The sequence below is a fragment of the Fundulus heteroclitus genome, chromosome 13 (genome assembly GCF_011125445.2).
Source record: "Fundulus heteroclitus isolate FHET01 chromosome 13, MU-UCD_Fhet_4.1, whole genome shotgun sequence".
Classification (NCBI taxonomy): Eukaryota; Metazoa; Chordata; class Actinopteri; order Cyprinodontiformes; family Fundulidae; genus Fundulus; species Fundulus heteroclitus.
In genome coordinates, this window is record NC_046373.1 from 12,833,096 (window position 1) to 12,860,858 (window position 27,763).

The 27,763-nt window shown below is 40.9% G+C and overlaps 1 protein-coding gene across 4 annotated transcripts; it reads right to left on the reverse strand.

Annotated features, from left to right (window-relative positions):
* Positions 1-450: 450 nt before the first annotated feature.
* Positions 451-27,364, reverse strand: ubp1 (upstream binding protein 1). Of its 4 annotated transcripts, none has more exons than XM_012861286.3 (16): positions 26,765-27,364; positions 20,461-20,612; positions 17,440-17,516; positions 17,251-17,356; positions 17,057-17,163; positions 16,812-16,964; positions 16,610-16,720; positions 12,804-12,911; positions 12,420-12,526; positions 12,251-12,305; positions 11,071-11,164; positions 9,038-9,128; positions 7,946-8,064; positions 7,708-7,850; positions 3,899-3,950; positions 451-3,778 (listed from the first exon to the last, which is right to left on the reverse strand). In XM_012861286.3, the coding sequence occupies exons 1-16, from the start codon at positions 26,857-26,859 to the stop codon at positions 3,741-3,743; spliced, it is 1,608 nt and encodes a 535-aa protein (XP_012716740.2). In that variant the 5' UTR covers positions 26,860-27,364; the 3' UTR covers positions 451-3,740. The 4 variants fall into 4 exon arrangements, with proteins under 4 accessions (XP_012716740.2, XP_036000976.1, XP_012716725.2 ...); XM_036145083.1 differs by lacking the exon at positions 26,765-27,364 and adding an exon at positions 24,445-25,372 and having other exon boundaries at positions 11,071-11,161; XM_012861271.3 differs by lacking the exon at positions 26,765-27,364 and adding an exon at positions 24,445-25,372.
* Between the last annotated feature and the right edge of the window lie 399 nt (positions 27,365-27,763).

Sequence of the window (27,763 nt, forward strand, 5' to 3'; positions counted from 1 at the left end):
GCTGAAGCAAAAAGGCGGGAGAAAACTGAAATGCATGCCACACTTTCCAGATTTTTAACTGTAGAAAAGATTCAAAATCATCAGTTTAATTCTAATTCATAATTACATGAGTTTTGGTCTAAGACATTAAGCACACTAAAGTTCATGGCTGTGACAAACTCACACGTGGAATTAATGCTGTGAAAATAATTTCATGTAATTCTAATTCCTCCGTGTCAATCCAAGGTGTCACTTTCTAAATATTGGTATCAACACGAGACCAAATCGCTTAGTGGCAGTGATTTACGCTTTTTATTTCCTCACTTTTATTCCTCGTTCTTCTCTCCAGATGTTCAGTGTCGATCAGTTGTCCTAAGTAAGAACCTCACGGAGCCTTTTAACTTCGGATAAAACAAATCTCCTCTTGGAGAACATGATTTTTCCCCTGGAATAAACATGCGGCACACAGGACAAAGTTATGAAATTATTTTATTCCCAGCACATGTGGTTGTGTACATCTCCAGCATATGATACTGTGCACATGAGAAGCATCGGGTTAACAGTGGTCACCTCTTTCCTGCTCGTGCTCACACCGATGGGCAGACGGGCGGGTCAGTCAGTCCTTCAGCAGACTAAAACTTTTTTTCATTTCTTTTTACATCCACTCTATTCTTATAAATGTTACGAGTTGATGAACACAGGTTTCTCTGCTGTAGCGCTCGTGTCCGTGTAAACGCCTCAAGAGCTACAGTCCTGGCTCTGGTGCATGTCGAGACACAAACAGCTGCTTTCAAAGCCTTAAGAGTTTTATCTGTCGACCTCCTAGTAAGAAAAGGGTGGGTGGGTGTGTTTGGGGGGGGGGGGGGGGGGGGGTCTGTAGGACTACTGACTACACATCAAGCTAGAAGTTTGTGATTCTCTTCAGTGCAGGCTTGGTCTCTAATGTACGGAAAAATAACGGGGGGCAGGGATGGAGGGAAGAGGGGATACACTCACTGACAAATTTATCTGTCTCCCAAAAATCCACATGCTCTTCACTAAAAAGGTAGCAAGCTAAACAACGTCTTATACTAACAGAAAAGCAGTTTGACATAATGAAACAAAATGATACACATGCACACACATTCTGACACCTTGACATGTAAACCTCTCCAAAAAAAAAAAAAAGTAAAAAAAAAAAAAAAAAGCCGAAACGGATCAACTGGAACCAAAGCAGAGCCGTCCCCGTCTCCACCCACAGTCTTGAAGTTTCCTTTTACCTCTTTTTTTTACCCCCCCCCCCAAAATAAGGCCACTCCAAAAACATGACCTGTATTTTCTGTGCTAGGCTAAAAACACCAAGTTTTGGAGAATGATGTGGCATTTTGGTACGTTACCACCGCCCCGCTGCATTACAGGAGCATCGCAATTATTTAGAATATCATGGAAAACGTCGTTTAGGCCAGTAACTAAATTCAAAAAGCGAAACGCTGGTTCGTTTGACAAGAGTGACACGTTTGTAAGCCTTTGTTTCTGTTATTCTTAAGGCTTCCACTCTACTGAAACCACAAAATTCAAATTCTCTAAAAAAAAAAAAAAGGTAAAATACAACAAGGCTAATTTCACCAGGCGTAATGTTACGGCCGTTTTATGGTCCCCACAGCCATGTCCTAGAGACCCTCGACGGGTCATTGCTTAAGAAGCTGGCTGTTCATAGAGTGTTGCATCTGAGCGTATTGATGGAAAGTTGAGTGGAAGGAAAAATTGTGCATACCAAAGATAATCAAAACCTCTTAAGGTGTTGACTGCAGCCGGAGTCGCTGCTTTGAGGATAATCACGCACAGATGTACCTAGGAGATGAAGCACAACTGTCCCATTCCTTGTGTTTAGCCAACATTAAGCCAGGGGAAACGACAGAAGTTGCCAGGCTGAGGAAAGAGGACTGGAGTGTTGCTTACTGGTCCAAAGCTCTCTTTTCCTATCAAAGTAAATTTTGCATTTAATTTGGTTTAAAAAAAAAAAAAAAAGGGTCCCAGAGTCTGGAGGAAGAATGGAGAAGCAGAGAAACTTAGATGCTTTAGGTTCATTGTAAAGTCTCCATAGTCAGTGACGATTTGAGGCAAACTCAAATCTCGCTTTTTTTTCCTTCCACTTAACTTTCTGTGAATATGTTTGGATGCAGCCCTCTGAAGAGTCTGCTTTTTGTGGCTGTCAACGACTTTCCGCTAGATAAACATCAAGCTAGAACCTTTTTAACCTGAATTGCACAGGCCTCCACATTTCTGGACTTAAAATAAAGTCACGGTCCGATGTAGTATTCCATGTTTCTGACAAACTCAACTACAGGTTTGTCATCAATATTTAGCCACGATCATCAAAATGCACCAAACACTAAAATCAGTCTGTGCAACGATCTATACGAGTTTCACCTTTTCAATTATATGACTTAAAATTATTTTTCGATGATTTCCATTATTTTGATGTAAGCTGTATGCCTCACCTGCTGCATGTTTACAGTATAAATAGATCTGGAATCAAGGGTTCAGCTACCATGCTAATTTGCTGCTTTAAAGCACCCCCCCCCCCAACCAACCAGCTCTAGCGCTTTAAATTTGCACATCTTCAAGACTCGCTGTGGTTCATTTCCTCTCAGAACACACCTATCAATCAGTTGCCTGTTTGGTCCACAATAAAGTTTTTTTTTTTTTTTTTGATAGGCACTAATGCTCCACTGGGTAGCATCGTCAAGGGGTTTTTAATCTACCAATTTCCAAAGTCCTCTCGTCATAAATCTGCAAAAACCAGTGTTTTAATAAAACAGAGGAGTCAATTAATGCTTTGCATGTGCTCTGTGTATATATTTGAATAAAAAGCCAAGCTGAAGAGCCGTTATGGCACCAGATAGAGAGTAAATGCATTAAGAGCAACAGAAAGAGCCGACTCATAAATAAAGCATCAACTGGAAAAAATAAAAAATAAAAAAAAATAAAAAAAATAGGAGGACATGCTGGACGCACGTTAGCTGAGCGAGACGCTACGTCGACAGAGATATGGCTGTAAGTTTGAATCACGTAGTGTGAGACTATGTGACTAGAGCTGATAAATTCATTTTCTCTTAGGAAAAAAAAAAAAAAAAAGCCAAAAAATGAGAGCACTTCCACTCATTTACCCTGAATATTCTGAGTTAGCACGCTCAGCCAATTAGATAAAAAGTTAATTAAGACATCCCCGTCATACAACGTTAAGTAAGCAGAGTGAGCCGAGTTTCTCATTCAAGCAACTTGGTATGGATTGCATGCTGTTCAGCAGTACAGTTTCATCAAATACTGGCCTAACTCCGGCTATTTTAGGAAGGGCAACAAGCAATAAGGTGACTCTTTTTCTTCCTCCCGTCTCTTGCATGCCAGAGCATCCACCCCCCCTCTCCCTTGAAGCCTCCACCCTCCCATCTCTACACAGAAACCATATAAAAAAAACAAAAAACTAAAAAAAAAAAATTATCTAAAATCAAAATACATAGAACAATGTCAACTACCCCCCTGATCTCAAGTCCTCCCCGATCTCTGCTTCTAGCCGAACTCCTTCATCTTTAATAATGTTTTCAATATGAAACAGTGGACACACCCATGTCAGATTCTAACATTTACACGGCTTCAGCACAGTCACTCTGCTGTCTGTCGAGCGGTCGTTAAAGAGAGACGAGGAGGATGCCGAGCGACAGAAGGAGGCTTCTGTTTCAACGCAGAGGGTGGAGTATTAGTGACGCCATCTGTGCTCCTCACTACTTCAAGATTAGATGAAGTCCTTCGCCCAACTCGTCTGGTAGCCCAACAGGCAAGAGAAGAAGAAGAAGAAAAAAGAGAGAGAACAGTGAATCCCCCAAACACAGAATGTGGATTTGCCACCAGCGGGTCCTTCATTTGGGAATCGCTCGCTTACCTTTGACGGTGCTGATCAAAAAACAGCTCTCGTCAGACAAGTTGTAAACCATCTAAAAACACAAAAAGATACAATAAATGTTAGATTTTATTCAAAACGTCCACCAATATTCTCCAAATAGGATTTCCTGATGTTTTTGAGGCAACATTAGAGTAACTGCAGAAGAAAATTGGGTTATGGTACAACAGTGGCGTATGAGAACGTGAAAATCAGAGATGTTTTTGGTTCAAAAAGCAGCAACATAATTTATTACTGTCCTCAGTTTATAGATTCAAATCAGCAAAAAAAAAAAAAAAAAACTTGAACTGATATTAGATAAAAATTCAAAGATCAAAAATTTTTCCATTTCATTTGAGAACAGTTAACCAGTCAACAAAATTTAGAGATAAAGTACTAATTAAAATGTATTCACAAAATGGCAATAAAAAATATTTTTTAGCTATTTTATTGTACGGGCAAAACTAAATATCTAGGCAAAAAGAAAAAAACGGAGTCTCATTTTGTTGCAAAACCTTTCCTAGGGTTTATATTTTTTCTAAGTGTTAATTATGGGTAATTAGTAATTTGTTGTCTGTATGGCGGTCCTTAGCTGCTCACTTTAAGGGTTAGTAATCATTAACAGTCCCATGTGGACAGAATCCAACGTCTTTCATCCATCGTTTGGTCACCACTGATCATCTCAATCCATGTCTCTTTATTCTCATTTTTCCTAGTTGTGCGTTTCCTGGTTTTGAAGCATAAACCTTTCAGTTTTACATTTCCTTTTCTTTTTGCAGCCTTTACTGCAGACTCCTTTGCTTTCCCAGAATTTTAAGCTTTGAAAAAAAGAAAAATCTCATTGGGATAAAGAGTGGGACAAATGTTTGGGAAACATTTGTTTTAAATAGTGAACATGATTAGGTGTTTGTGAAATTATAAGTGGAACTGAATTATTTGTGCTCTGCATGGACCGCAGAAACAGATTTGTGTCTTTGAACATTACAGCCCCTAATCAAAGGGCCCCGGATCCAGAGCCTTGAGAAAATACTTTTATAATACTTTTTAAAATACTTTAACTTGTGACTGTACGACCACTGGCAGCAACGTGTTTTATTCAGGTTTATGTGACCAAGAAAGAGCAGCTTATGGTTTTTCAGTTTTATGAAATCTTTTACAAATAATAATATTAAAAGGTATGGCGTGCATTTGCATTCAGCTCTCCTTTAGTTAGTTTGCGGTATGTCTCCATCTGCTTTCCATGTCTAGAGAGGGAAAGTTTTCCCTCTTTTTTCTTTAAATATCTAAAACAGTGTCCCAATGTGCCGGGGGGTGGAGAGGAGCGCAACATTTAGATCTGTCTGAGCCATTATGACACTTTAATGTCTAAACCAGACATCTGAAACCTGCGGCTCAGGAGCTGCATGTGTTTATAAATCCTTTTGGTCCTCTCTTCGTGGTCCATGAAGGACCCGGTCTACGTGGGCCGGGCCCTTAGTCGGATGCAGCTCCTGAATTGGGACAGGCCCAGTGACATCAGAACGAGTGGTGCTTTCAGTAAAGTCGCCATTTAAAAACGGAAAAAGCTCCAAGACTTGTTGCTAGTTGCTTTTTGAAAGAAAGCCACATGAGGGGTCTAAAAAGTGGCTAAAAATAGCAACAAAGACCGTTGGCTCTAGTTTTTTTCCCTCCTGAGAACAGCGCATCTTGCTGTAGCCGCTAAAAAACTTCACAGCCAGACAGGAAGGAGCAGGCGGTATTGGTTTTTCAAAATAAAATACATTTTAACCTTTCATCAAATCTAAATTCAGTTCAAACCCTGATTATGGTTAGTATTAGTGCAGCAATATAGGCTATACATGATATAGGATAAATAAATCTCATATGCGTTATATAGTTTTAACTACAAGGTGTGGCAGCTTTTATTTTGGCGTGGTGGTGCGCCACAATTACATGTGCCGGAAACCCTGTGGTGTGTATTGATGTTTTCACCTGATACAATTTAATGTTTGTTGCTGGTCTCACAGCCGGTGTTCGCCTCGATGTGTTTGATGTTTTTATGTTTTAATGATGTAAAACAGTTTGAACCGCCTTGTTGCTGAAATGAACGATACAAATAAACTTGACTTTATGGTCGTCATGGTGCAAGGTAAACCTTTACCCCAGAGGTCTTCTGCAACCTCTAAACAGGTTTTCTCCAGCAATGCTTAAACTTTTAAATCTGTCCTTGCAAAAGAAAAATCATCCCCATAACGTGATGCTACCAGCATCGTGTTTAACTGTGGGATGTCACATTCAGGGTGACGTGCAAACTTAGATTCCTGCCACACACAGCAATGTGAACGTAGGCCAAAAAGTTTAATTTTGGTCCCATATGACCACATGTTTACTATTCTCCCTACATGGCTTGTGGTCAATTGCAAACATGATTTATTTTCCTCACCACTCTTTCAAAAAAGGGCAAATTATGTTGTTTCCTTTTATTCAGAGTTCATAATTCCCACTTGTAAATAAGTAAATCTTAATTATATAGCACCTTACACAGGATAAAAAAAAAGTCTTAAAGTGCTTCACAATAAAAACACCAAAAAAAATAAAAAAATAAATGTAACATCATAGCATAAAACAAGTTAAAAACTAGTTAAAAGCCAGTCGGAGCAAGTGGGTCTTCAACGGCTTATTAAAAGAACGAACAGAGTCAAGAAAGTGTAAAGATAAAAGCAACACATTCCACAGTCTGCGCAGCATTTTTGTTGTATTTTGTCTAAATACAACAAACATGTCATCTGAAGTGGTACTTCGGATTGGGAAAGTCAGAGCTCGCTCAGCAACCCGATATTATGTTTCCAATATGGCCGAGCACATTTAAAATGCAGAGAAGGCGGCTGACAGATCATCTATAAGCACTTCTGATTGGTTGTAGCAATTTCAACCAGTGGCAAAAAGTGATGTAAAATATCAATGATTGTGTTTTGATGCAGAGAAACATCATTATTATTACTTCTATTACGATTATTACTATTTTTCCTACTATTATTATTAGCTTCTATGATAAGCAATGCTATTTTTTGGCCTGTCAGTTTCGATGGACAGTCGTGTTTTCATAGTATTTAATTTCAATGGAGTTTTAGAGTAAAGGGGGGGTGAATATAAAGTGCCCACCACAATTTCTCATTTATTGGAAAATAAATTGTATAAAACCGGGCATGAAATACCCAAAATATAAGCTCAAAGTTTGTGATAAAGGGGTGTGAATACTTGTGCAAAAACAGTGGAACTAAACCTGACCAGTGGAACGGAGGGCAAACATTTTAATTCTAGCTTTTGCCCAATAATAAACTAAAAACGTGCCAGATTTGAGTATGGCTGGGCGATATGGATTAAAAATGAAATCTCCGATTTTATCATACCAAATCCGATTAATCGATTTTGTTCTCCTTTTTGTTTCATAAAAAGAAATTATGTTAAAACCTTGCTTTTATGTCAAGCATTTCATCTGGGAGTTGACCTGAATTCAAAGTGCAGCTAAAAACAAGCTGTGAAACATGCTTGTAAAACAAGATGGTAGCCGTGCCATTATAAACAATAAAGTACCTCGTAATATGGTAAAAAAAAGTTTCCACTTAACAATATTTTGACAATACATTTGCCTAAACATATATTCAGCATCACATGCTGTTCTCTTCATGGAAACCCAAAGAGTGTATTGGCAAAATAAAATCCAGATTTTCCAAAAAGGAAATCTTAAAGAGTTGGAAATTTGAGTTAATCGATTAAATCGATTTATCGCCCAGCCCTAGTTTTGAGCAGGCAGTGCTTGTGTGTGCTCATACCTGGTCGCTTAGCAGGATGTGTATGCCTGTCGGACCCTGCCTGTACACCTGGTGGATCCTTCCCAAGGGAACGCCGCACACCGACGCGATCTTGCGGATGAGCTCTGCAGCCGTGAGCTCCTCTAGGTACAGAGCGTGGTACACTGCAGAGGCACAGACGGCGGATGGCGTTAAAGACTCTCGCGCCAACAGAGACACGCCTCAGCGCGCCGCTACGCTCAGGAGCCAGCGTCCTCACCGTGTAAACTGGCAGAGCTCTGGTGTTCTCCGTTTTCAATTGTGCAGTGTCTCTCCAGCAGAGGGCTCCCCTGAGGAGACTCCTGACAGACGTACACCGTCAGTCTGGGACGCACCGACCTGCTTGGAGAAAAGACGGTTAACACGGGGACGCCTCTCTCTGCAGGACCGGAGTTTTGGCCCCCAGGGGCAACGAAGGCAGGCTCACTGTTCTTCTTATGGCGCCATGATTTAGGTCCACGCTGCAAAAACGGAACTAAAAATAAGACAAATTTTCTGGAAATGAGTGCGTCTGTCCTTGATTTGAGCAGGTAAATAAGAAGATCTGTTAATAAAGTGAGTATTTTGACCCCTAAAATAAGATAATTAGATATTCTTCCCTCTAAATAAGATGATGGAGATGAGTTATTCTTATTTTAAGTGCAAAAATCTTATTCCATTGGCAAATCATCTTATTTACATGCTCAAATCAACAACAAATAGACTAATTTCAAGAAAATTTAACTTATTTTCAGTTTTTTGTTTTTGCAGTGCACGCGCTCCAGCACGCTGCATAAACACACTGCAAAAACAGACTAAACTCTGTGGGAGAATTACTTAATTATTAACCTTATAAAAAGAAAGAAAGACTCAGAGAAAATGGCGTTCCTTTGTCTTAACAACGAGAATTCGTCTTTATTATGCCTAGAAACGTACAAACGGGTTTCAGGAGCGAATTCTGACATTCAAATACAATGGTCGTCATTTTAAAGGCTCATAATGTGTGTGCGTTTAACTAAAAATAAGTTAAAAATTTTCTTGAAATTAATGTATTTGTACTTTATTTGAGTAGGTAAATAAGATAATCTGCCAATGGAATAAGATTTTTGCACTTAAAACAGGAAGAACTCATCTCCATCAACTTATTTCAAGTGCATTATATCTAATTATCTTATTTTAGGGGTAAAATGACTCCATTGGCAGATAATCTTATTTACCTGCTCAAATCAAGGACAAATAGACCAATTTCAAGAAAATTTGACTTATTTTCAGTTTTGTTTTTGCAGTGCACGCGCTCCAGCACGCTGCGTAAAACAAGCAGCTGTACACTCACCTGGATTTGAGTGCATTGAAGAGTCTGATCCCATCGGCTGGCCCACAGATCTGGACCAGGTCGTCCCGGGTTAACTTCAATAAATCAGAACCTGTGGAGGAAACGGAGCGAGTTTCTGTAAGGTCTAGCTCCAATCGTGCTACAACATTTCCAATGGACCCCAATCTTTACAAAGTAGGGAGTCTGATAACATCAGTAAGACCTACAGCTGTAGTTTTGCACTGAAACTCTCAAAATCCTGGGACAAAACTGCTAAATCCGAACACCTATTCAGCTTAGCAGTCAGGCACTTGAAATTTCACGATTCAATCAAACACGAGAGCAAAACAGCAGCAGAGCTGTCGCCCTATAGATATACATTACTGCACTGTACATCCCTTATTCGCCTCTATAGACGAGGACGTGAACACAGGAGCCACTGCTGTGCCTCAAGTCAAACCCACACTGATCTAATCCATGGGTTAAGGCAAAAATAATCAGTTTGACTGAAAACATTTGAGTCGGCCCATATATTCCAGGGACCGTGGAAATAATGAAATGAAATTTCGAAATGAAATAATCGAAAATAATGCCACATTAGTTCGCTCACTTGCTTATTGTGCAAAGTCAACTTTAACCAAATGTGGTAGTTTACAATATGCAGTGACCATTCATGTCTCTGTACCACTTTTCAGCTTGAGAGCCTTGGCGTCATCCTAGACAGCCTCTCCATCCTCTCCTTCACATTCCACATCCATAACATCACCTGGTTAACTTTCATATTTGCAGCATCAAGTTCTTCCTTCACACTTTTGCCAAAATGGTCCACAATCCACTTCACAGTTTCAGCTCCCTTCCCTCCATAAACCTCCATAAACTACAACTAGTACCAAAGACAGCAGCTTGCATCATTACATCATCTACTTCACACCTGAACATTAACTCCACTGTCACATTCAGTATAAATTAATCCTATTATCATACAACGCCAACCACAACCTGGACAATGCAGGTCATAAACAACACTATGTCATACATTTTAGTTTAACACAGATTGCACATTACAATAATCACTCTCTGCTTTGCCCGTTATTGCTCAACAATTAATTATCACAGCTCATGAGTTTATAAAAAAGGCATTATTTAATAAAACTGTTAAATCTTAGCCACATAAACTCCACTAATTACTACAGATATATGACTATTGATAGCCCTGTGTTATATTGTTTTATTTAAGGTTTATCAGTGGCGCCACCATGGGGTGGCCAGGGGTGGCCATGGCCCCCCCCCATGCCATGTCCTGGCCACCCCACTTGCCAGTGTAAGTTACAGTAGCATCAGTTCAGGCTGTTAATCCGATTAAATGTACACCTAATTCCTAAAATACTTACACAATAACAAGGAATTGTTGTTCAACTCAAAATGTTAACTGTACTGTTATTGGTCTATGCATATTACATCATAAGTAACATAAAAAATCAAACAATAAACCAAAAGATGTTTACTTAAGTCTTTAAAATTGTTTTCTACAGGCAGGTTTACTACAACAATAGAATAAAATCCTGAAATTATGGCTTTTTTTTTTCAGTGTGCCACCCCAAGCTTTTAAATGGGCCCCATCAGGCCACCCCTACGAAAGATTTCTGGAGGCGCCACTGAGGTTTATTTAGCCAGGTAAAATGTTTCGTTTTATTATTTTAAACACTGTACTACTTATCATTGCATGCCTGTGTACATTGGCTATTATTCCTACAATTACATTTATCTCATTAGAATTCAAGTCAAACTGTCAAAGCAACATCTCGTTCTACTTATAAAAGTTTAGACCTTTGCAAAGGAACCAGTTTTGTGTTCTTCTATTTATCGAGGGTCATGCCAGGTGCCTGTCTGGCAAAAATACTCATCCAACAAGTTGCTCTAACGGCCAAAGAGAAGTTTAAGAGGTATACGGTCCTCCTGAATCAACCCCTGGTGGATTGAAAATAAGAAAATAACCCTGAAGGGCCGCCCGTCACCGTTTACTTCCAGATCGCTGAAGACAAATCTGTACGAACCTGAGAAATGAGAGAAGAGTCTAGTGTAGGAGCTGAAGCGGTTCTTCAACAGCCACTTCTGGGCGTCCTGTATGGAGGCAGTGGGGCTCAGCTGCTGCACAACAAAGAGAAAACATACATTATACTCAGCTTACACAGATGGATTGCTTATGTCAAACCCATCCTATAATGCTAAATTTATTACAGCTCCACAATAAATAAGAGAAATCCCTATTATTACTGCATTATTCATTTGTGCAATGTTGTAGTTGTAAAGAAGATGCTTGGATTGCAATGTTTTATGGGTAATGAACCTGCAGGGGGAATTAATTAAACCTGGTTCCCAGTAATTTGACTACTTTAGGAAAAGAGAGCAGAAAAGTAAAAAATGAATCAAAATTGATCACGATATCCAACAGTAACATCGCAATGTTTTCCTGATATTGTGCAATCCTCAACTTTATCACATGAGACAAAGCAAATACTTCCTGTCTGCCGTAATTTCTCTTTGGGAATAATTTTTGCAGTCTGCACCACAGATATGAATCTGATAACCATTTAAAACTTTAAAAGAAATGTCGGTATTCCTCACATTTACAACATTTCACATGGGAGAAATTTCCAGTTTAAATATAGTCTGCAAATAACCCATCAGCTGAGATACCGATTTAACACAATATAACTTGTGTGACAACAAGTTAAATCAAAATAGAGCCCATCAACAGAAATGTGTGAATAATAAAAATAAAAAAAATAAAAAAATCATAACTTGTCATACAAGTCAAAAAGTGATTAGTGATTTAGCCATTATTGGCCAAAAGTTTAACATTTTATGGCACCAGGATGTTTTCATTCAAATTCTGAAAAGTGCTTGAAAAATAAAAATATTTTTTGTACAAGCATGTTTTTTTATTAGTGTCATTTATTGCAAAATTGCATATTAAAATGCCCAAACAGGCCATTACACTTTCGGAAATAAAAGGATAAAATATGCGATTAATTTGGGATTAATCTTGAGTTAACTATCATCATTATGCGATAAAATTGTTTAAACGTTTGACAGCCCTAAATAATAATAATAATAAAATAATAATAATAATAATAATAATAATACTAATAATAATAGCAGGTTTGAACGTGGATTCTTAAAGACGTCTGACTAACTCGTCCACTTGAGGCAGACGTGTAATTAGACTCTAACCTCTGAGTTGCCATGGCCACCAGGATCCGCTTGGTGATTGGGGGAGGATGAGTCACTGAAAAAAAAATAAAACAAGACTAAATCAAACAATTAACACGGGTAACGACATGAATGGTGAGTCAACGTGAACGTGGAAAACAAATGGGCTCCGGGAGGAAAAGCCAAGTACCTGTCCAGCACGGAGGAGGTTGTGTAGGTGGACAGTGGGGGGGAGGAGAAGGAGGGGGTAGCTGCCTGGCTGGTGCTGGTGTAGGCGGCGTCTGGCCATGGGGAGCACTGAGCAGAGAGACACACGTCTAAAAATACTGCAGTGGTTACGGACAGAGTCACAACACTCCTCTTAAAAAAATAAAAGCTTAAGGAAAAGGGAGAATATTCTGGGAATTTAGCTTTGCACCATCTCCACTCCTCCCAACTAGAAACATTTAGCATTATACTATCCCTATCACACCGGCTGAATGCCTACGAGTCGAGAATGAAGACGGACCGAGGATGGCGTGACCAGGGAGGAGGGGGGGGGGGGAAGAGGAGGAGAGGAGAGCAGGGTGCTTACACTGCCTCTTTTGGCCAAGGAGTCGCCACAATCAGCGGGAAGTGTCCGCTTGCTGGACTTTTTCAGCTCATGGTCGCCCGAATCTTCTATGATGGGCTCAAGCCTCGTCTACATGCAGACACACAGCAGAGGTTAGCCAGCTGATGACCCAAACAAAAACACAGTGACAGACCAAGGACCTTTCACTAACCGTGATCTAAGACCTGGAGGACGTTTGGACCTCTATTCTCAGGGTTCTTATTTTATTTTTCACATGGAAACTCCTGACTTTGACTAAAATGTCCAGACTTCTCAGTCCTTTACGCTCACTTTAAAGTTAAAAAAACAAAAGTTCACCATGAACTAGAGTTAGCAGGCTTTATAAAAAACCTGAGACTGGAGGAAAGGACAGGAGACAGAAAGGAAAGAAAGAAAAAAGAGTGAGGAAGGACAGATGGAATGACAAGGAGAGGAGGGAGGAAAGAAAGACATGAAAGAACAGAGGGAAATAAGGAAGAGAAGGAAAGAAAGGTCAAGTAGAAAAAGGAGGACATGAAAGAGCAAAGTAAGTAAACAAAAGATATACAAGGACACTAGGAATTAAGGAAAGAGGGAGGGAAGTTGGAAGGACAGAAGGAAACAAGAAAGGCAAGAAGGACAGCAGGATGGACATGAAGCATGAGCAAGACAGGAGGGAGGAATAGAGAAAGAAAACAAGAACACTAGGAAAAAGGAAAGGATATAATCAGGAATGAAGGACAGAAGGATGCAACAGAGAAAGGAAGGACAAGGGAGAAAGGAAGGAAAGATGGAAGAACAAAGAGGAATGAAGCACAGAAGAAGTCAACAAGTACAGCAAGAACAAAGTCAAGGACAGAAAGGACACAAGAAAGAGGACAGAGGACAGCAGCACAGAAGTAAAGATGAACACCAGGAAGTAAAAAGTAAAAGAGCAAACAAGCGAGGAGGACAGGAAGCGACAGAAAGGACACAAGTAAGAAGACTAGAAAGAAGGACATAAAGATGGGAGGAAGGAGGTATACAAGGAACCCAGGAAGGAAATAAAAAAGGAAAAGCGAGAGCAGAAGAGAGGTTAGCAGGATTAAAAGAAGAGGAGTAATGAATGATAAAAGGGAAGGAAACAAGGAATTATAGAAAGAAGAAAGGACACAAGGAATGACAAGAGAACGATATTAGGATGAAAGTAGAGGGATGTAGGGAAAAAAAAAACTTATAAAGTCTGAAAATACAAATACTTTACATTAACTTCTCAACTCCTATCCAAAACCTGGAAATACTGACGTATAACCTGAACCTGTTCAGATGATGTAGGAAATAGATCTGGGCGGTAAACCGAATGTTTACGACAATAACCAACATCATTTTGCCGACGTTGGTATATTCTGTATTTAAATTTTTATTTTAAAGTAATTTTTATGTCCTTTTTTTTGCTTGCTTATAGGTCGGCTATTGTCAGGTAGAGTTAAGACTACATGTACAGTCTGTGGTCACGTGACTCCATCAGTCTCAAGAACTGGGGAGGTTGAGAAAAATGGAGAAAATGCTAAACGTTTTAGCGGCAGAGCTGCCCGAGGAGGAAAAGGAGCAGCTGATAAGTTCAATCAGCCGCATCTGATCTCTGGTCCAGACGCACGATGGACCCGTACGTTACATCAATGCTGAACGGACGCCGCACACCAGACTGCTCATGACGCCATGTTTCCCAGCCAGTACCGGGGAGATGGTCGGGCCAAGGTTAAATCATCTGCATGGGACATCAAGGAAGAAGCTTTTGTCGCCATTACTGCTGACAACGTCGCAAACACAGTTAAAGCTGCAGAGCTCAATAGATGGATGTGAGTGCAGCATGTTGGGCGCAGGCTTCGCCCTAAATGGACCCGATCCCAGCAGGTTCAGAGGAGGTCAGTCCGTTTCGGCATTAATAATAATAATAATAATAATAATAATAATAATAAAATTAGGTCGGTATGTGATTCCACTCTAACAGCAGCTTGTCGTTGCAATTCTATTCAGTGAAAACAAATTCTGTCAGAACTTGAAACCTTAGTGATCTGCTGACGATGTTTTCTAAGCAAGTTGACGTTTGTGATGATTTTTTTCACCCAACGTCGACTGAACCCGCTTTGCCGCGGTGGTGCAGAGCAGACGCCAGGAAGCCGTACGCTGCAAAAACGGATCTAAAACAAGTAAAATGTTCTTAAAGTTAGTCTATTCGTCCTTGATTTGAGCAGGTAAATAAGATTATCTGCCAATGGAATGAGTATTTTTGCCGCTAAAATAAGATAATTAGACATCCTGCACTTGAAATAAGATCATGGAGATGAATTGTTCCTATTTCAAAGTGGAAAAATCTTATTCCATTGGCAAATCATGTTATTTACCTGCTCAAATCAAGGACAAATACGCTCATTTAAAGAAAATTTTTACTTATTTTTAGTTCTGTTTTTGCAGTGATAAGCTGTTTTTCCAAGGTAAGATCTTTACTATTTCTACGCTGATGTCGGGCTCCGTTAAGCCACACGACGCGTTTCTCCTTTACGGATCTCATGGGACGATTTTGAGTTGTGAAGCAACAATTTTAATATAATGGAGATTTTTTTTGGAACGACTAACTAATAAATCTGTGATTTATGCATAATAGAACAGTATAAAAACGCATTGGAGATGTTACACAATTATCTGCAGACGTCTACTCTGCTATGCAGCTGCTAATAGGATATTAACGGCATGTGTGAATTGTTGTTTTATCTGAATTAGACAGGATGCAGGTTAAGGGAACCATAGGACGCTGACATTAAGACAACGTGAAAAAAGACCCAATATCTGCCAAAACAAATGTGGGGACCAATCCTTTCACTTCTATAATGTCCCTGTACGTCTCTGTTTGTCTATGTTTACAGCCTGGCCTGTCGTTTCTATAGCAAAAAGGAGTGCATAACCAGAGGTGGTGCGCCACAGCTTTACTTCAGAAACCCGTTTTAGCGTCACTGCAAGCCATCTCCAGGCACAGATAACGCGCTACTCTCTTTTAGCAACAGGAAGTGGTTATAGTTACTACAGCAGCTGCAACCTAAACAGAATATATACATATATGACGAGGCTGATGACCCGTGGCACAGTAAAAAGGTTGTTTCTCGTTGTTCAACTGAAACATCCTCAGTGAGATGAAGCTTTGTTTAAAAAGCTAGCATGGATTATTGTCACCGCAGTAACTTAAAAGCTTATATATTTAGAGGTTTGAAGGACGCAGTTGTTACAAGATAAACGTGACGATGTAACGACACAATTAAAACCCAAACAGTGAGGAAAAGGACAGTACACCGCAAAAACGGAACTAGAAATAAGTAAAATGTTCTTAAAATCAGTGTATTTGTCCTTGATTTGAGCAGGTAAATAAGATGATCTGCCAATGGAATAAGATTTTTGCACTTAAAATAGAAACAATTCATCTCCATCATCTTATTTCAAGTGCAGGATGTCTAATTATCTTATTTTAGGGGTAAAAATACTCGTTCCATTGGCAGATAATCTTATTTACCTGCTCAAATCAAGGATAAATACACTAACTTTAAGAGAACTTTACTTATTTTTAGATCAGTTTTTGCAGCGTATAGCGGTAGTTCGGCTCAATTGCTTGAGATTATCGTTTGCGGTGATTCGGTTTGTTTTAATCCAGTGGAGAAAAAAAATAACACCATTCCTAGTTTGTGTTGGAAATGAGCAATGATGTAGTGAACTCAAAATAGTAAATTTCTGCTGCAAAAACCAAGAGAAAGGCTGTTTGTTCGCAGCAGAAGCAGACTGACCTCTGATAGGATAGTGGTATCATAGGAAGGTTGGTACTTCTCCTTCTCCTGAGGGGTACGCTTCTCCATCTTCTCCCTGTCCGTCTTCTGTTTACGGTCCGCACCCTTTGGCTGAACAGGGACAAGAAATCATCATAAAAAAAGAAAGCTAGATAAAAAAAAAAAAAATGCAACAAAACACTGTGAGTGACTGAGTTAGTACCTTAAAGACTTTAATCTGACAGGAGGCGGAGTGGAGGTGCTCTGTGTATTCCCCACCGTCTCCCTGGGTGAACGTGTCGATCTGGATCCTGAAGGGGACGCCCTTCTCTCCGCCATGCTTCCTGGGAGTGAACTCCGTGCTGATGCAGTGCACCTGCGCACAGAGAGCGGAGACGCCTCCTTCAAAACACCTTGGATGTGGAAATTTGGTGCCGCAGGTGGCATATTATTATTATTTTTGGTTACCTGCACGAAAACAGAAGTTCTTTTGTTCAAGTCCCACAGAAACTCTGCAGCGTTGAGCTGGGAGGGGTGAGTCTTGGGCTCGATGATGCCCACCGACATGGGAATATCTGTTTCGGACACAGAGACATGTGAGCAGCGCGTCACACGCGGGACAGCGGAGAGCAAAACATTTTCTCAGCAGCTTTCGTCTTCACCGATGTCAAGGAGGCGGTCCCCGGGACGATTCCACCTCCAGCCCTCCAGCTGCTGGTGCTCCGTGTACTGCAGCCGCCGGTCGTGAAACACTACCCGCACGGTGCTCTACGTACACAGACATGGATGTTAGATATGAAGACATAAAAAAAAAAAGAGTAAATGTTTGTCTTCTGGATGTTAACTCTCACCTTCACCATCTGGTTGTTGAGCTCTGGCAACTCCCCTGCTTTCCTGTTGTCCAACATTCGGATCTCATAAGACTGGCCTGAACGAGAGAGAGCAGAGAAACTCAATAAAAAGGTGCTTAATACATGTGTTTTATTTTATAAATCAATGAAAAGATCCTGGTTTTTGTAATGTTGTTAGACCAAATATACATATTTCATACATAGGTTTCCCCAGTAGGGGTGAAAACAAACACTTAATACGTGGAACCAATCAGCTGCGTCGCTTTTAATGACAACAACCCCAGAAAGCGACGCTGCTATAATGAACCAAGGTTTAAAAATGAGGATTTAAGATTTTAAAGAAAGCGTGACAAAACGTCTAGACCCAGGAATTATACGGTCAAATTTAAATAAAACATTCAAATTTATGACAAAGTGGCTTAACAGACCAATATCTAGACAACTGGCTATTAAACCCATTGTTTACATCATTTAGTTCACTCTTTAGTTCACACTTAGTTCATTTAGTGCATCAAAACAACAACACTGGTTAAAGATGGAGCTCGGTGCATATTCTAGTTGTTTAAGGAGTGAACAAAATGACTTTAAATTCAAATACAGAATTACATTCAGGTTAAAAGTTTATAAAACTAGGTGCTCGGGTATATAAGAAACACTTCTGTAGTTTCTTAAAGTAAAAAAACAATCTAAAAAGGTTCAACGATGCCTTCTTATAACAAGGCATGTTTATATGAGGACTTTTAGTCAATAAATAGAAAGTTTAAATATTTGAACGTGAAAAAATACTCGAGCATATCGATGCTCCAGACGTGATAAATCACCTGCAACATGTTCCCTTCATCCCACCGTCGACCATTCAGGTCGACCATTTATTATAATTATTAACATTAGAAGTAGTTGTAGTGCAAACTTATTTAACTATAATATTTTTTTCTGTACTTAAGTGATGATTATCAAAACATTTGAGAAATCTAGTCTATAATTCAAACTTATTTAGTGCTGGGCAGGTGGTAAAAAAAAAAGTTAGTGTTTTTGATAATGTCATTATTGCAATAAATAAATAAAAACTGTCAGCATTTTTTATATAAACTGCACTTTAAAAAAAACACATGACATGGCTCTATGTCGTTTCTGCTTGTATGCGACCCACATATGACTTTAATGTCAGCCTGAAACGGCACAAAATTGCCTAAAATCAGAGTTGCTATATATTGAGCAGTTCACCTCATTAACGGTAAATGGACGATATTTTGATACTGTGTGAAAATATCGACATTGTCGTTAATTACGCAGGTCTACGTCACAAATCAGATTCTCTCCCCCCCCCCCCTAAATGACACCGGGTCACTTTCATATGCGGCCCAAAAATCTGACATCTATCCGACACATTTCAACAAAACCTCAGTGTGAACGGGTCACGGTGCTTCGTGTCAGTCAGTCACATCATTCAAGAGTTACAGACTCGCAACTTTCATAAACGATGGACAAACATCATGGCCGACGTCGCTAAGAGGGGCATAATATCGGTAAAAGACGCGATAATGTTGGTGACTGATAACGATGTAACACATAAACATAGTTAGCTGTAATAATGACTTTCTGCAAAGCAAACATAGACCCCAGATAATAAACTGGTAAAAACATTTAGGTTCTGTCTCAACACAAAGGATTTACTGAACAAAAGTTGCTTCGTACCGACATCTGCCGTCTTGGCATTGAAACAACTTCTAATGACTTTGCCTGCCTCCCTTCTAAAACTTTGGATGTTGTCATCAAATGTCACTAAACACATGTGCGGCATGGAGACCCTGACTGCATGGTACCTAAATAACAAGCTAACATCTGTGGCAGTGAGTCGTTCTTCACGACATGCTTATGTAGCTGTGATAGAGAGGTTTAATGATAAATTAGCCATAAGCTAATTTTACTTAAATTCAGCTTCAGATAGACACTCGCCAACTTCTCTAGCATTCCTATTTACTTCTTTGAACACAACGTGCTGCAAATCTGGGTAAACTTCACACTGCAAAAAGAACTAAAAATAAGTAAAATTTTCCTGAAATCAATGCATTTCTCTTTGATTTGAGCTGGTAAATAAGATTATTTGCCAATGGAATGAGTATTTTTACCCCTAAAATAATATAATTAGATATACTGCGATTGAAATAAGAAGATATAGAGATGAGTTGTTCCAATTTTAAGTGTAAAAAAAATCTTATTCCATTGGCAAACAATCTTATTTAACTGCTCAAATCAAGGAAAAATACTCTCATTTCAAGAAATACTTTCTTATTTTTTGTTCTATTTTTGCAGTGCTTGTTTGCACACTGGAGTCTGGGTCAACATTTAAATCAAACGTGGACAAACGTCTGATTCAAGCATTAAGGCTTGTATCGCGAACCCATAGCCAAAATATCTAAAAGCAATGATTACATCCCTGACTTCCTGTTTGGTTGGAGTATAAATCTGACTTCACAGAGCCTTGGAAAAAAAAAGGTTAGGTTTTTAAAAATGCAGATATAATTTGAAGTCAACTTTTATACGTAAATGTTTATGCTACATATCCTGCATCATTTTTCCCCTGTTGACATGTTTTCCTCTCTGTTCAAATATAGTAGTCAACATGCCGAGCTATCGTGTGCAGAAGCTCCCAGGATGTTGCGAATATCAAGCAAGAGCGTGATCACAAAGGATTACGCTAACGCAGAGTTCAATGGGATTTTATTCTCCAAACGTGACACTCCCGAGTTTCAACATCTTTTGGCAGGCTGATCTTTACGCCTCGGGTCGTTTTTCGGATTCCTAGAGCTCAAAAGGAGTGTGAGGAACACGACGACGGGAGAAGGAGGAAGAACAAGGAAAAAGTGGAGCGATTCCAATCAATACTGTTCCCAAAGTATGTCCAAGTTGTGTGTTTTCCTAATACTGCGCAGCATGACAGTGAGCTTAAGTAGCCGGAGGCGAATGACATAACATCCAGTAAAGACAAAACATTTAAAGTGTTTTCCCCTGCACTGTTACCTTGGTTCAGGTATGTAAGCGTCTCGTCGTGCAGCTTGACAGCAGGCGAGGTGGCGGCACACAGCACGTACTGGAATGGGGGGTTTTTGGTCTTGCTTTCAGGTGGAAGGTTGGAGTCCTCCTGCTTAAAGATGGGCAGGGCCAGCACATCGCTGAAACGACAGAGACGGAGAAGATTAGAACAAGACCCCAAACAAGAAGCTGGAAGCAGAGCTTAACGACATCCAACATAAAAGCTCGACGCAAGTCTGCTTCACTGCCAGGTCACCAACGTAGCATTCTGGGGAATCATAAAAAGGTTGCTGATTCCCATCTCAAGTACATTTGTTACGTTTCACCCCCGGCCGTTTAAATCATTGAACACGTCGGTCTATTTTAGAGGTGATGAAGCTGTTGCACTGATCAAAAATCGGCCCCTCATTATATATGCATGAGGCTTCAGCGTGATAAACGAGACACCGAGGGATGGCTCCAGCTGCTGACAGGTGTCATCTCTCCCTCCTCACAGCTAATCCAGACAGAGGACCTTAATTAGCTGAATAGGGTGTGTGGATCTGCGTTAGGGCTGGACGATATAGAAAAAAAAAGGCATATCGATAAAATATAAATCATGTTGATCGATATTGATAATTATAAATAAATGCAAAACATATATTTTAAGTGCAGCCCTGGCCATTTTATGCTATTGCTTAGCAAACTAGATTTAGATACAAAAAAAAAAAAATCACAAACACTGAATTCAAGCTCAACCCTTTTATTCAACCAACTTTTTACCAAAACTGCATTTAAAAAAAAAGAAAAAACCCTTTGAAGGGGGCGGAGCTTGGGGACAAAGCATTCCTGGGTCTGCATCTGTGATTGGTTGGGAGGATGTAACGACTATAATATTAATTTACATGGCTAGAATGCAAACAGGGTGCATGCTCTTTTTCCAAATTAAAATTCCAGACTTTTTTAAAACTGATTTTTTTCCCCCAAGACCTTAACTTTATGTACTTGTATACTTGTGTGCCTACTGCCTACTTCATTGGTTGAGATTGTACAAACTGTTTATTAGAAATGTTAATTTTTATAGGCTAGTATTCAATGAACAAATGCATTATTTACAGTAAATTATGCTTTTACTGATGAAAACTTTTCAAAACATGAAAATCACAAGTAAATTAATTTCACATCAAACAAATGTTTGATTCCATTAGGCTAATACAGTACGTGACCAGTTAGTAAAATTTTTGTTTTATAGCCTACCTTCCTATTTCTCATTTCACAATGCCTTTGAGCATACTGTAAAATTCTACCACACATTTTTTCCCCATACTTTATTAAGACTTTCACTCAAAATTCAAGACTTTTCAAGGTCTGGAAAACAGTGTTTCAAAATTCCATACTTATTAAGACTTTCAAGACTTGTGCAAGCACCCTGTGCAAAAGGAAACTATTTTATTTAACTTTTTATTGACCCTTTTTTGCATCATCGATTGATATATATCGATATTGAATTATCGTCCAGCCCTAATCTGCGTGCACAGGAGGATAAAAACCAAAAACCACTGAGATAAATGAAGCTCATCACTGCAAAACATTTGATTTCAGAAGAATATTTAGGTGAGCCACGAGCAACGCGGCAAATCTGGGTTCCCCTCTGAGAGTTGCTGCCCAGACACATCTATTGTAACCCTGCTGACCCATCCAAACCACCCCCCCCCCCCCCCCCCCCCACCTCCTCGACCCGCCGAAACCTGAACAGCGGGCTCCGCTGAACCACATTAAGACATTTTGTTCCCACCAGCTGCTGAGTTCCAGCCCGGCCCCGCTATCACAGATAGCCCGCTCTCTGTTTTCACTAATTCACTTACATGCATACCGCGGATTCAGCACTGGTGAACTCGCTCGCACTCATCGGCCCGACCGGCACACACACACACACACACACACACACACACACACACACCTACGTCACACTCAGATAAACAGGCAGAGGGAGCGCAGGGGGCCGCTGATAACCACACACTCATCCCTGGAGGTCTTGCCCCGCTCCACGAAATATCACCCCCCCCTCCCCCGGTGACCTATTACGTAACGCCATGCAGACTTGGTGAAACTCCAGTCAGGGAACAGGTGCTTGCTATGCCGGCTGACTTTTCCCCCCCCCCCCAGTAAAAATAAAACGTGGACCTGTCTTGAGAAAAGTGAAGCGACCACGAGGGGAAAACACGTGGCTGCAGAAATGAACCAGGATTTAAACAAAGTGGCTGAGGTTAGTGTGAAGGTGCTGCAGCGGGCTAACCTCGGATGAAGCCTGCACCGTGTTTCCAACAATGCATCAGAAAAACTAATTATCCTACACTTACAACCACCTTTTCCTTGCTCGGGCACACTTGAACCGAACGGACGGCTCATTACTCCGTATGCAGAACCTGGTGACAGTCCGAAAAGGTAAAGCAACCATTTAAATCCCAAGTGCTGTGGAAGAGGAGCGCCTAAACGATGCAGGACGGAGCTGGAGACCCCCAATGTCTGGTAAAGCAGAAACTAGAGACCAGCTAACGGGACAGCCTATTATCAGCCTGGTGTTCTTCTCTTAGCCGTGTATTTCAGTCTAAATAAACAACAGCAGAACACTAATAAAACCTAATCTGTAGGTTTTTTTTTTTTAAATCAGCTCAGCCCATAGACGTGACGTGTGTCCCGAACGTTAGGCAGATGGGAAGAAAATTAAAGGTTCATTGAACACCTGGAGATTGTTGCCAAAACATTAAAGAAAAAAAAAACAACAAAAAAAAACTACGCGTCGTTATTAGGGAAACCTTTCACAATGATCGCCAACGTAACGTTACAGCCGAATGGACCCGACGGCGTTCCGCGATTTCTCTGCTGGACAATAATTTCCCATCAATCCAGTCAGACCTGCTAATAAAGGAGCACAAAACATCCACACTTGAGAAAAAACAAATAAAGGGAGAAAGTGCCTCCAGTTATTTGTGTATATTAATAAAATGCTGAGATAAACGGCCACGGACAATTCACATCTTAATTTGATATTATTTTCTGCCACCTTTAGACTAACTTTTGTTATTTTAGCTTCCCATACTGCCTTTTGATTCATGAAATGTGTCGGGTGACGACCCCTGACCAAAGCGAACCCGCTCTTAAGCGACCTCTTGCTAGAAATAAACTCTCCTCTAAGGTAATAAGTTGACAGAAAATTATTAAACGATAACCCACCTAAATAAGCAGCTAATATGAGCTTGTTATAGCTGTGTCACACAGGATTTGTTCATACCATAAAATGCCCCACGAACATACAGCTAGTTTATGTTATTTCTAGACAGAAAATTGGGAGTTTCCATGTGCCGAATCCAGCTGGTGAAACGATCAACGTTTCTCTTTGTTTGGTTTCAGCAAATAGTGGGATATTTCCATTTGAAGGCTCTTGCACCTTTAGACTCTGGTGGCCAGGGCCTTACATAAGAACATCAATCATGGCTGCACAAGTCAACCAACAGGTAAAGTTCACAGCAGGTACCTCAGTACAGATATCTCACCTGTGAAGCTAGGAAACACAGGAGCAGAGGGAAAAAAAAACCTTTTGTTCCCACACACACCACCAGGGCTCAGAGATAAAAGCTACTTCCTCCTCTGACTTAAGTTTGTGTATGTTGTAGCAACACGCTCCATGCGCCGGGGAACAGGATCGACTCATCGGACGTGTTTAGTTCAGCCCCCCCTTACTACTACCCAACAAGCTGAAGTGGTATTTTTCCATTTACAGTTTGCTGAATTTGTATAAATCCAATGTTTGACCCCGATCATGGCGCCCCGCTGTGACTGCTGCACTGACAATCTGAAAACAAAGAGAAACCATCTCTGAATCACCCCCCACCCCTTCCCCCCTCTACAGAAACATTTACCTCCCCAACATGGACGCAGAGTGTGTGTGTGTGTGTTGATTTCATGCTGTTTTAGCACGAGCCCGTCTCTGACCTCATGCTGTAAGCGCCAGCCCCGAGCTCCTGCCCGATGCCAGACAGGCTAGCGTCGAAGTCGTGCACCAGCCCCGACTCGATGGCGGCGTCGTCCATCTTCAGCACCCAGGCCATGGGCCCCAGCTCCTTGTCCTCGGCTTCTACCCGGAGGGCCGCCAGCTTGCTGCAGGTGAAAGGCTCGGCTAACGAGCAGAAGAGGTGCTCCGCAAGCCCGTGAGAGACGCCCCGCCGGAGCAAAGTTCCGCTGCTAAAGCCCCGTTAGCTGCTCATCCGCAGGCGGCGAAGGCGATCGGGTAGTTTGGCCCGGAGACGGAATTCACCACCATAATTCTGCCCGGCTCGTTAAAGCGGCTTTACCCCCACCTTAACACCGGTGGCCAGGAGACGCGACGAGCTAGAACCCCCTCCACTCGTCAGCCAGCGAACAGTCGTGACGAGAGATGCGGACTGGATGTCAGCATGCTAACGTTAGCTTAGCGTTACAGAGCCATGTCTCCACGGAGCCGGAGCCGACTTCAACGGTCTCGTCGTCGCTTTTGAGCGAGTGTGTCCCCGACACTGCGGTTAGCGTCCGCTCGGCGAAATGCAACAAGGCGAGAAGCTAAGAGCCCCCCCTCAAAAAAAGCCGCATCCCACGCAGCGTCCGCACAGCTGTTGCTACCTGGCTAGCAAGCTAACTAGCATCAACTTCATTTGCTTTGAATCAGCTGCCCAGTGACCTAAAACCAGCTCTCCTCGAGCACGCTATGCGCCGTTCCGGTCCGGTCCTCTCTTCTCATCGCGGTTTGAAAAGGAAAACGACAACAAAATCACCGCTCGGGCTTTCCGTCTTTTAGACGCAGTCCTTTAACCATCCAAAGTGTACCGTTTGACATAAAAACAGGCATCAACATGGCTCCCTCGACGTACAGACCGACTGTCTTGCTGGGTCACCACCGCCAGCCTCAGGAACGATGCCAGGACGGAAACCGACCAATCACAAGCCGCTTCTCGTGCCCACTGCAGAAACACTAGCCAATCAGAAGGCCCCCAGCTTCCGTCATTGTTTTTCCACTACTGATGGGAATCCCGAATATCTTTACGGGATCCGACTCGTGCGGATTTCTTACCGATACGGAACTTAGTTTTCACACTTAAACCAATTTTTCTATGTTTGCGTTTACACATACATAAAAATGATGTACAGCGCTGCTTAGAAGTATAGACTCGCCATATGAATAAATGTAATATTAATTGAGGGAGTTTAACAAAGTGAAAGAAATGATGGGAATCCCGAATGTCTTCACGGGATCCGAATAATTTGGCTCAGTTTGTAAGCGAGATTCGGATTTATTACAGACACCTTGAACGTAGGTTTCACACGTAAACCATTTTTTTATGTTTGCATTTACGCATATTGCATTACAAGTGTTAAAAATACTTCACATTTAATGCGCAATAACCACCTTCTTCCACACTCCACCCACTCTGCCACTAAAAATAATAGGTCTGTTAGCTTTATCTGCTAGTACAATCTTCCATTTTTCTGACTTGGTTTTATTGTTGTGGCTTGTCCTTGCACCCGTTTCTTTACTTGAAACCCACACAATCAGTGGTGCTAATCAGTAAATTCAACGCCCCAAATGTACAGTGCTGCTTAGAAGTATAGACTCAACATATGCATAAATGTAATATTGAGGGATTTTAACAAAGCATTTGACGTGCTATTTTTCCAGAGTGTAAGGGTGATAAGACATACAACAATAATTAGATTTTAAAAATCAAAATTAGGCATACAAGTTTGAATTTAATTCAAATTTGGTGGGAAAAAAAATCATGGTAGTGGGAAGCTGGACACGACTGGGTGTTTAAACAGAACAATTATTCCCGAAACAGACATTTGAACTGGATATGGATTAAATGGCTCATATGTACCAGGTTTAAAACCCAAATCCATTAGGAAACTGGTTTAAATGAGCTCACTGTAGTTTCCGAGAAAGCATTTGGCCAGTTAGTAAGGATAATAAAAATTACAATAAATCCAAAACTGTGCATAAACTTCCTGATTACAAAAACTACATCTGTGGATTTTAATGTCGCGCCGTGCTGGGGAGACAACTGTTCAAATAAATATTAAAAAGCAACAGATTATGAATGTCTAGAAAGAAGCCCTATCAGAGGAACTGCATAAAATCAACACCGGCTCACGTAAATGAACCAATTCATCGGGTCTGCTCGTCCTCGGGCAACCCACCACTGTGTTTAGCTCTCGGAGAAGCTGTATGTTTACAAAGTGACTTCTGTCCCCCCCCAAATATGAGTCGGGTTGAGCGCCTTACCGCGTGAAGCTGCCGCTGCTGCTGTTGCTGTCTCCGCCGCCCTGCCTCTGCACCGGAGCCCGGAAGTTTTCGGTGTAGGACTGCCAGAACAACATTTGTGCTGCCCAACAGCTGTCGCTCCGGCCGGGTTCAGTCAGTCCCGCTGCTGTAAATCAACGCGCACAACACCGGGCACCACAAAGATCCAAACGGAACCGAAGCGTTTCATTCATGCCAGTGAGAGGAGACAAAAAAATAAAATTAAATAAAAAAAAACAAGAAGAACGTTCCAGCCCATAGACTTCTTATGTTTTCCTCCCTTTTTGCTTCACTCTGCCCCGCCTGTTAAGCATTTATCAGCCGGAGCCTGGCTGTGTCGCAGCTCCGGGGGGGTGTAAAAGTTTTTTTTTTTTTTTTTTTCGAGCAGGGTACAGGCGCTATTTTGGATCGAGCGGCTCGACCCGCCTCACCCCTTAATTAGTCTTGGGAAATCCAGCGCGTCGATTCCCTCAACATATTCCGACCGAGAGGTTTTTCAATTCAATAAACAAGTAGTTGAAGTGACGAACGTGCACGACATTTGAACGATGCGTAAAATCCACAATCGTTACTTTAAAATTAAAAGTCATGTCAAAAGCATAGGGGATTGTTTAACAGCTGATAAAAGTCATTGTGTTGTCCAACGCCGTTGTAGACGAGCTGATTGGTTAATTAGCAACAGCAGACCAATCAATCAGCCCATAATGAGATGTTGCGCAGTAATAAATAAATCGATGACACTATAGTGAATTCAAGTTTGAAGCATTCAGCTACACATTTAATAATTTGTAAATGTAATAAAACATAATTATGAACTGAAATAAAATTGTAATTCAAGGACCATATAAAAATAACAGTAGGGGGAGAGTGGGGACAGTTGCGACATTGTTGATTAACTAATAAGCAATCCACCTAGACCAGCAATCACCAACCTTTTTCAAACTGAGAGCTACTTCATTGGTACTGTGTCACACAAAGGGC

What these genes read in the sequence shown, in the direction of transcription:
- ubp1 (XM_012861271.3), bottom strand. Translation starts at nt 24,560, where the DNA reads ATGGCCTGGGTGCTGAAGATGGACGACGCCGCCATCGAGTCGGGGCTG. An exon ending in GAACTTCTGTTTTCGTGCAG is followed by an intron (nt 16,965 to 17,056) that starts GTAACCAAAAAT and finishes CTCTGTGCGCAG; the next exon opens with GTGCACTGCATCAGCACGGA. An exon ending in ACCTCCTCCGTGCTGGACAG is followed by an intron (nt 12,306 to 12,419) that starts GTACTTGGCTTT and finishes TTTTTTTTTCAG; the next exon opens with TGACTCATCCTCCCCCAATC.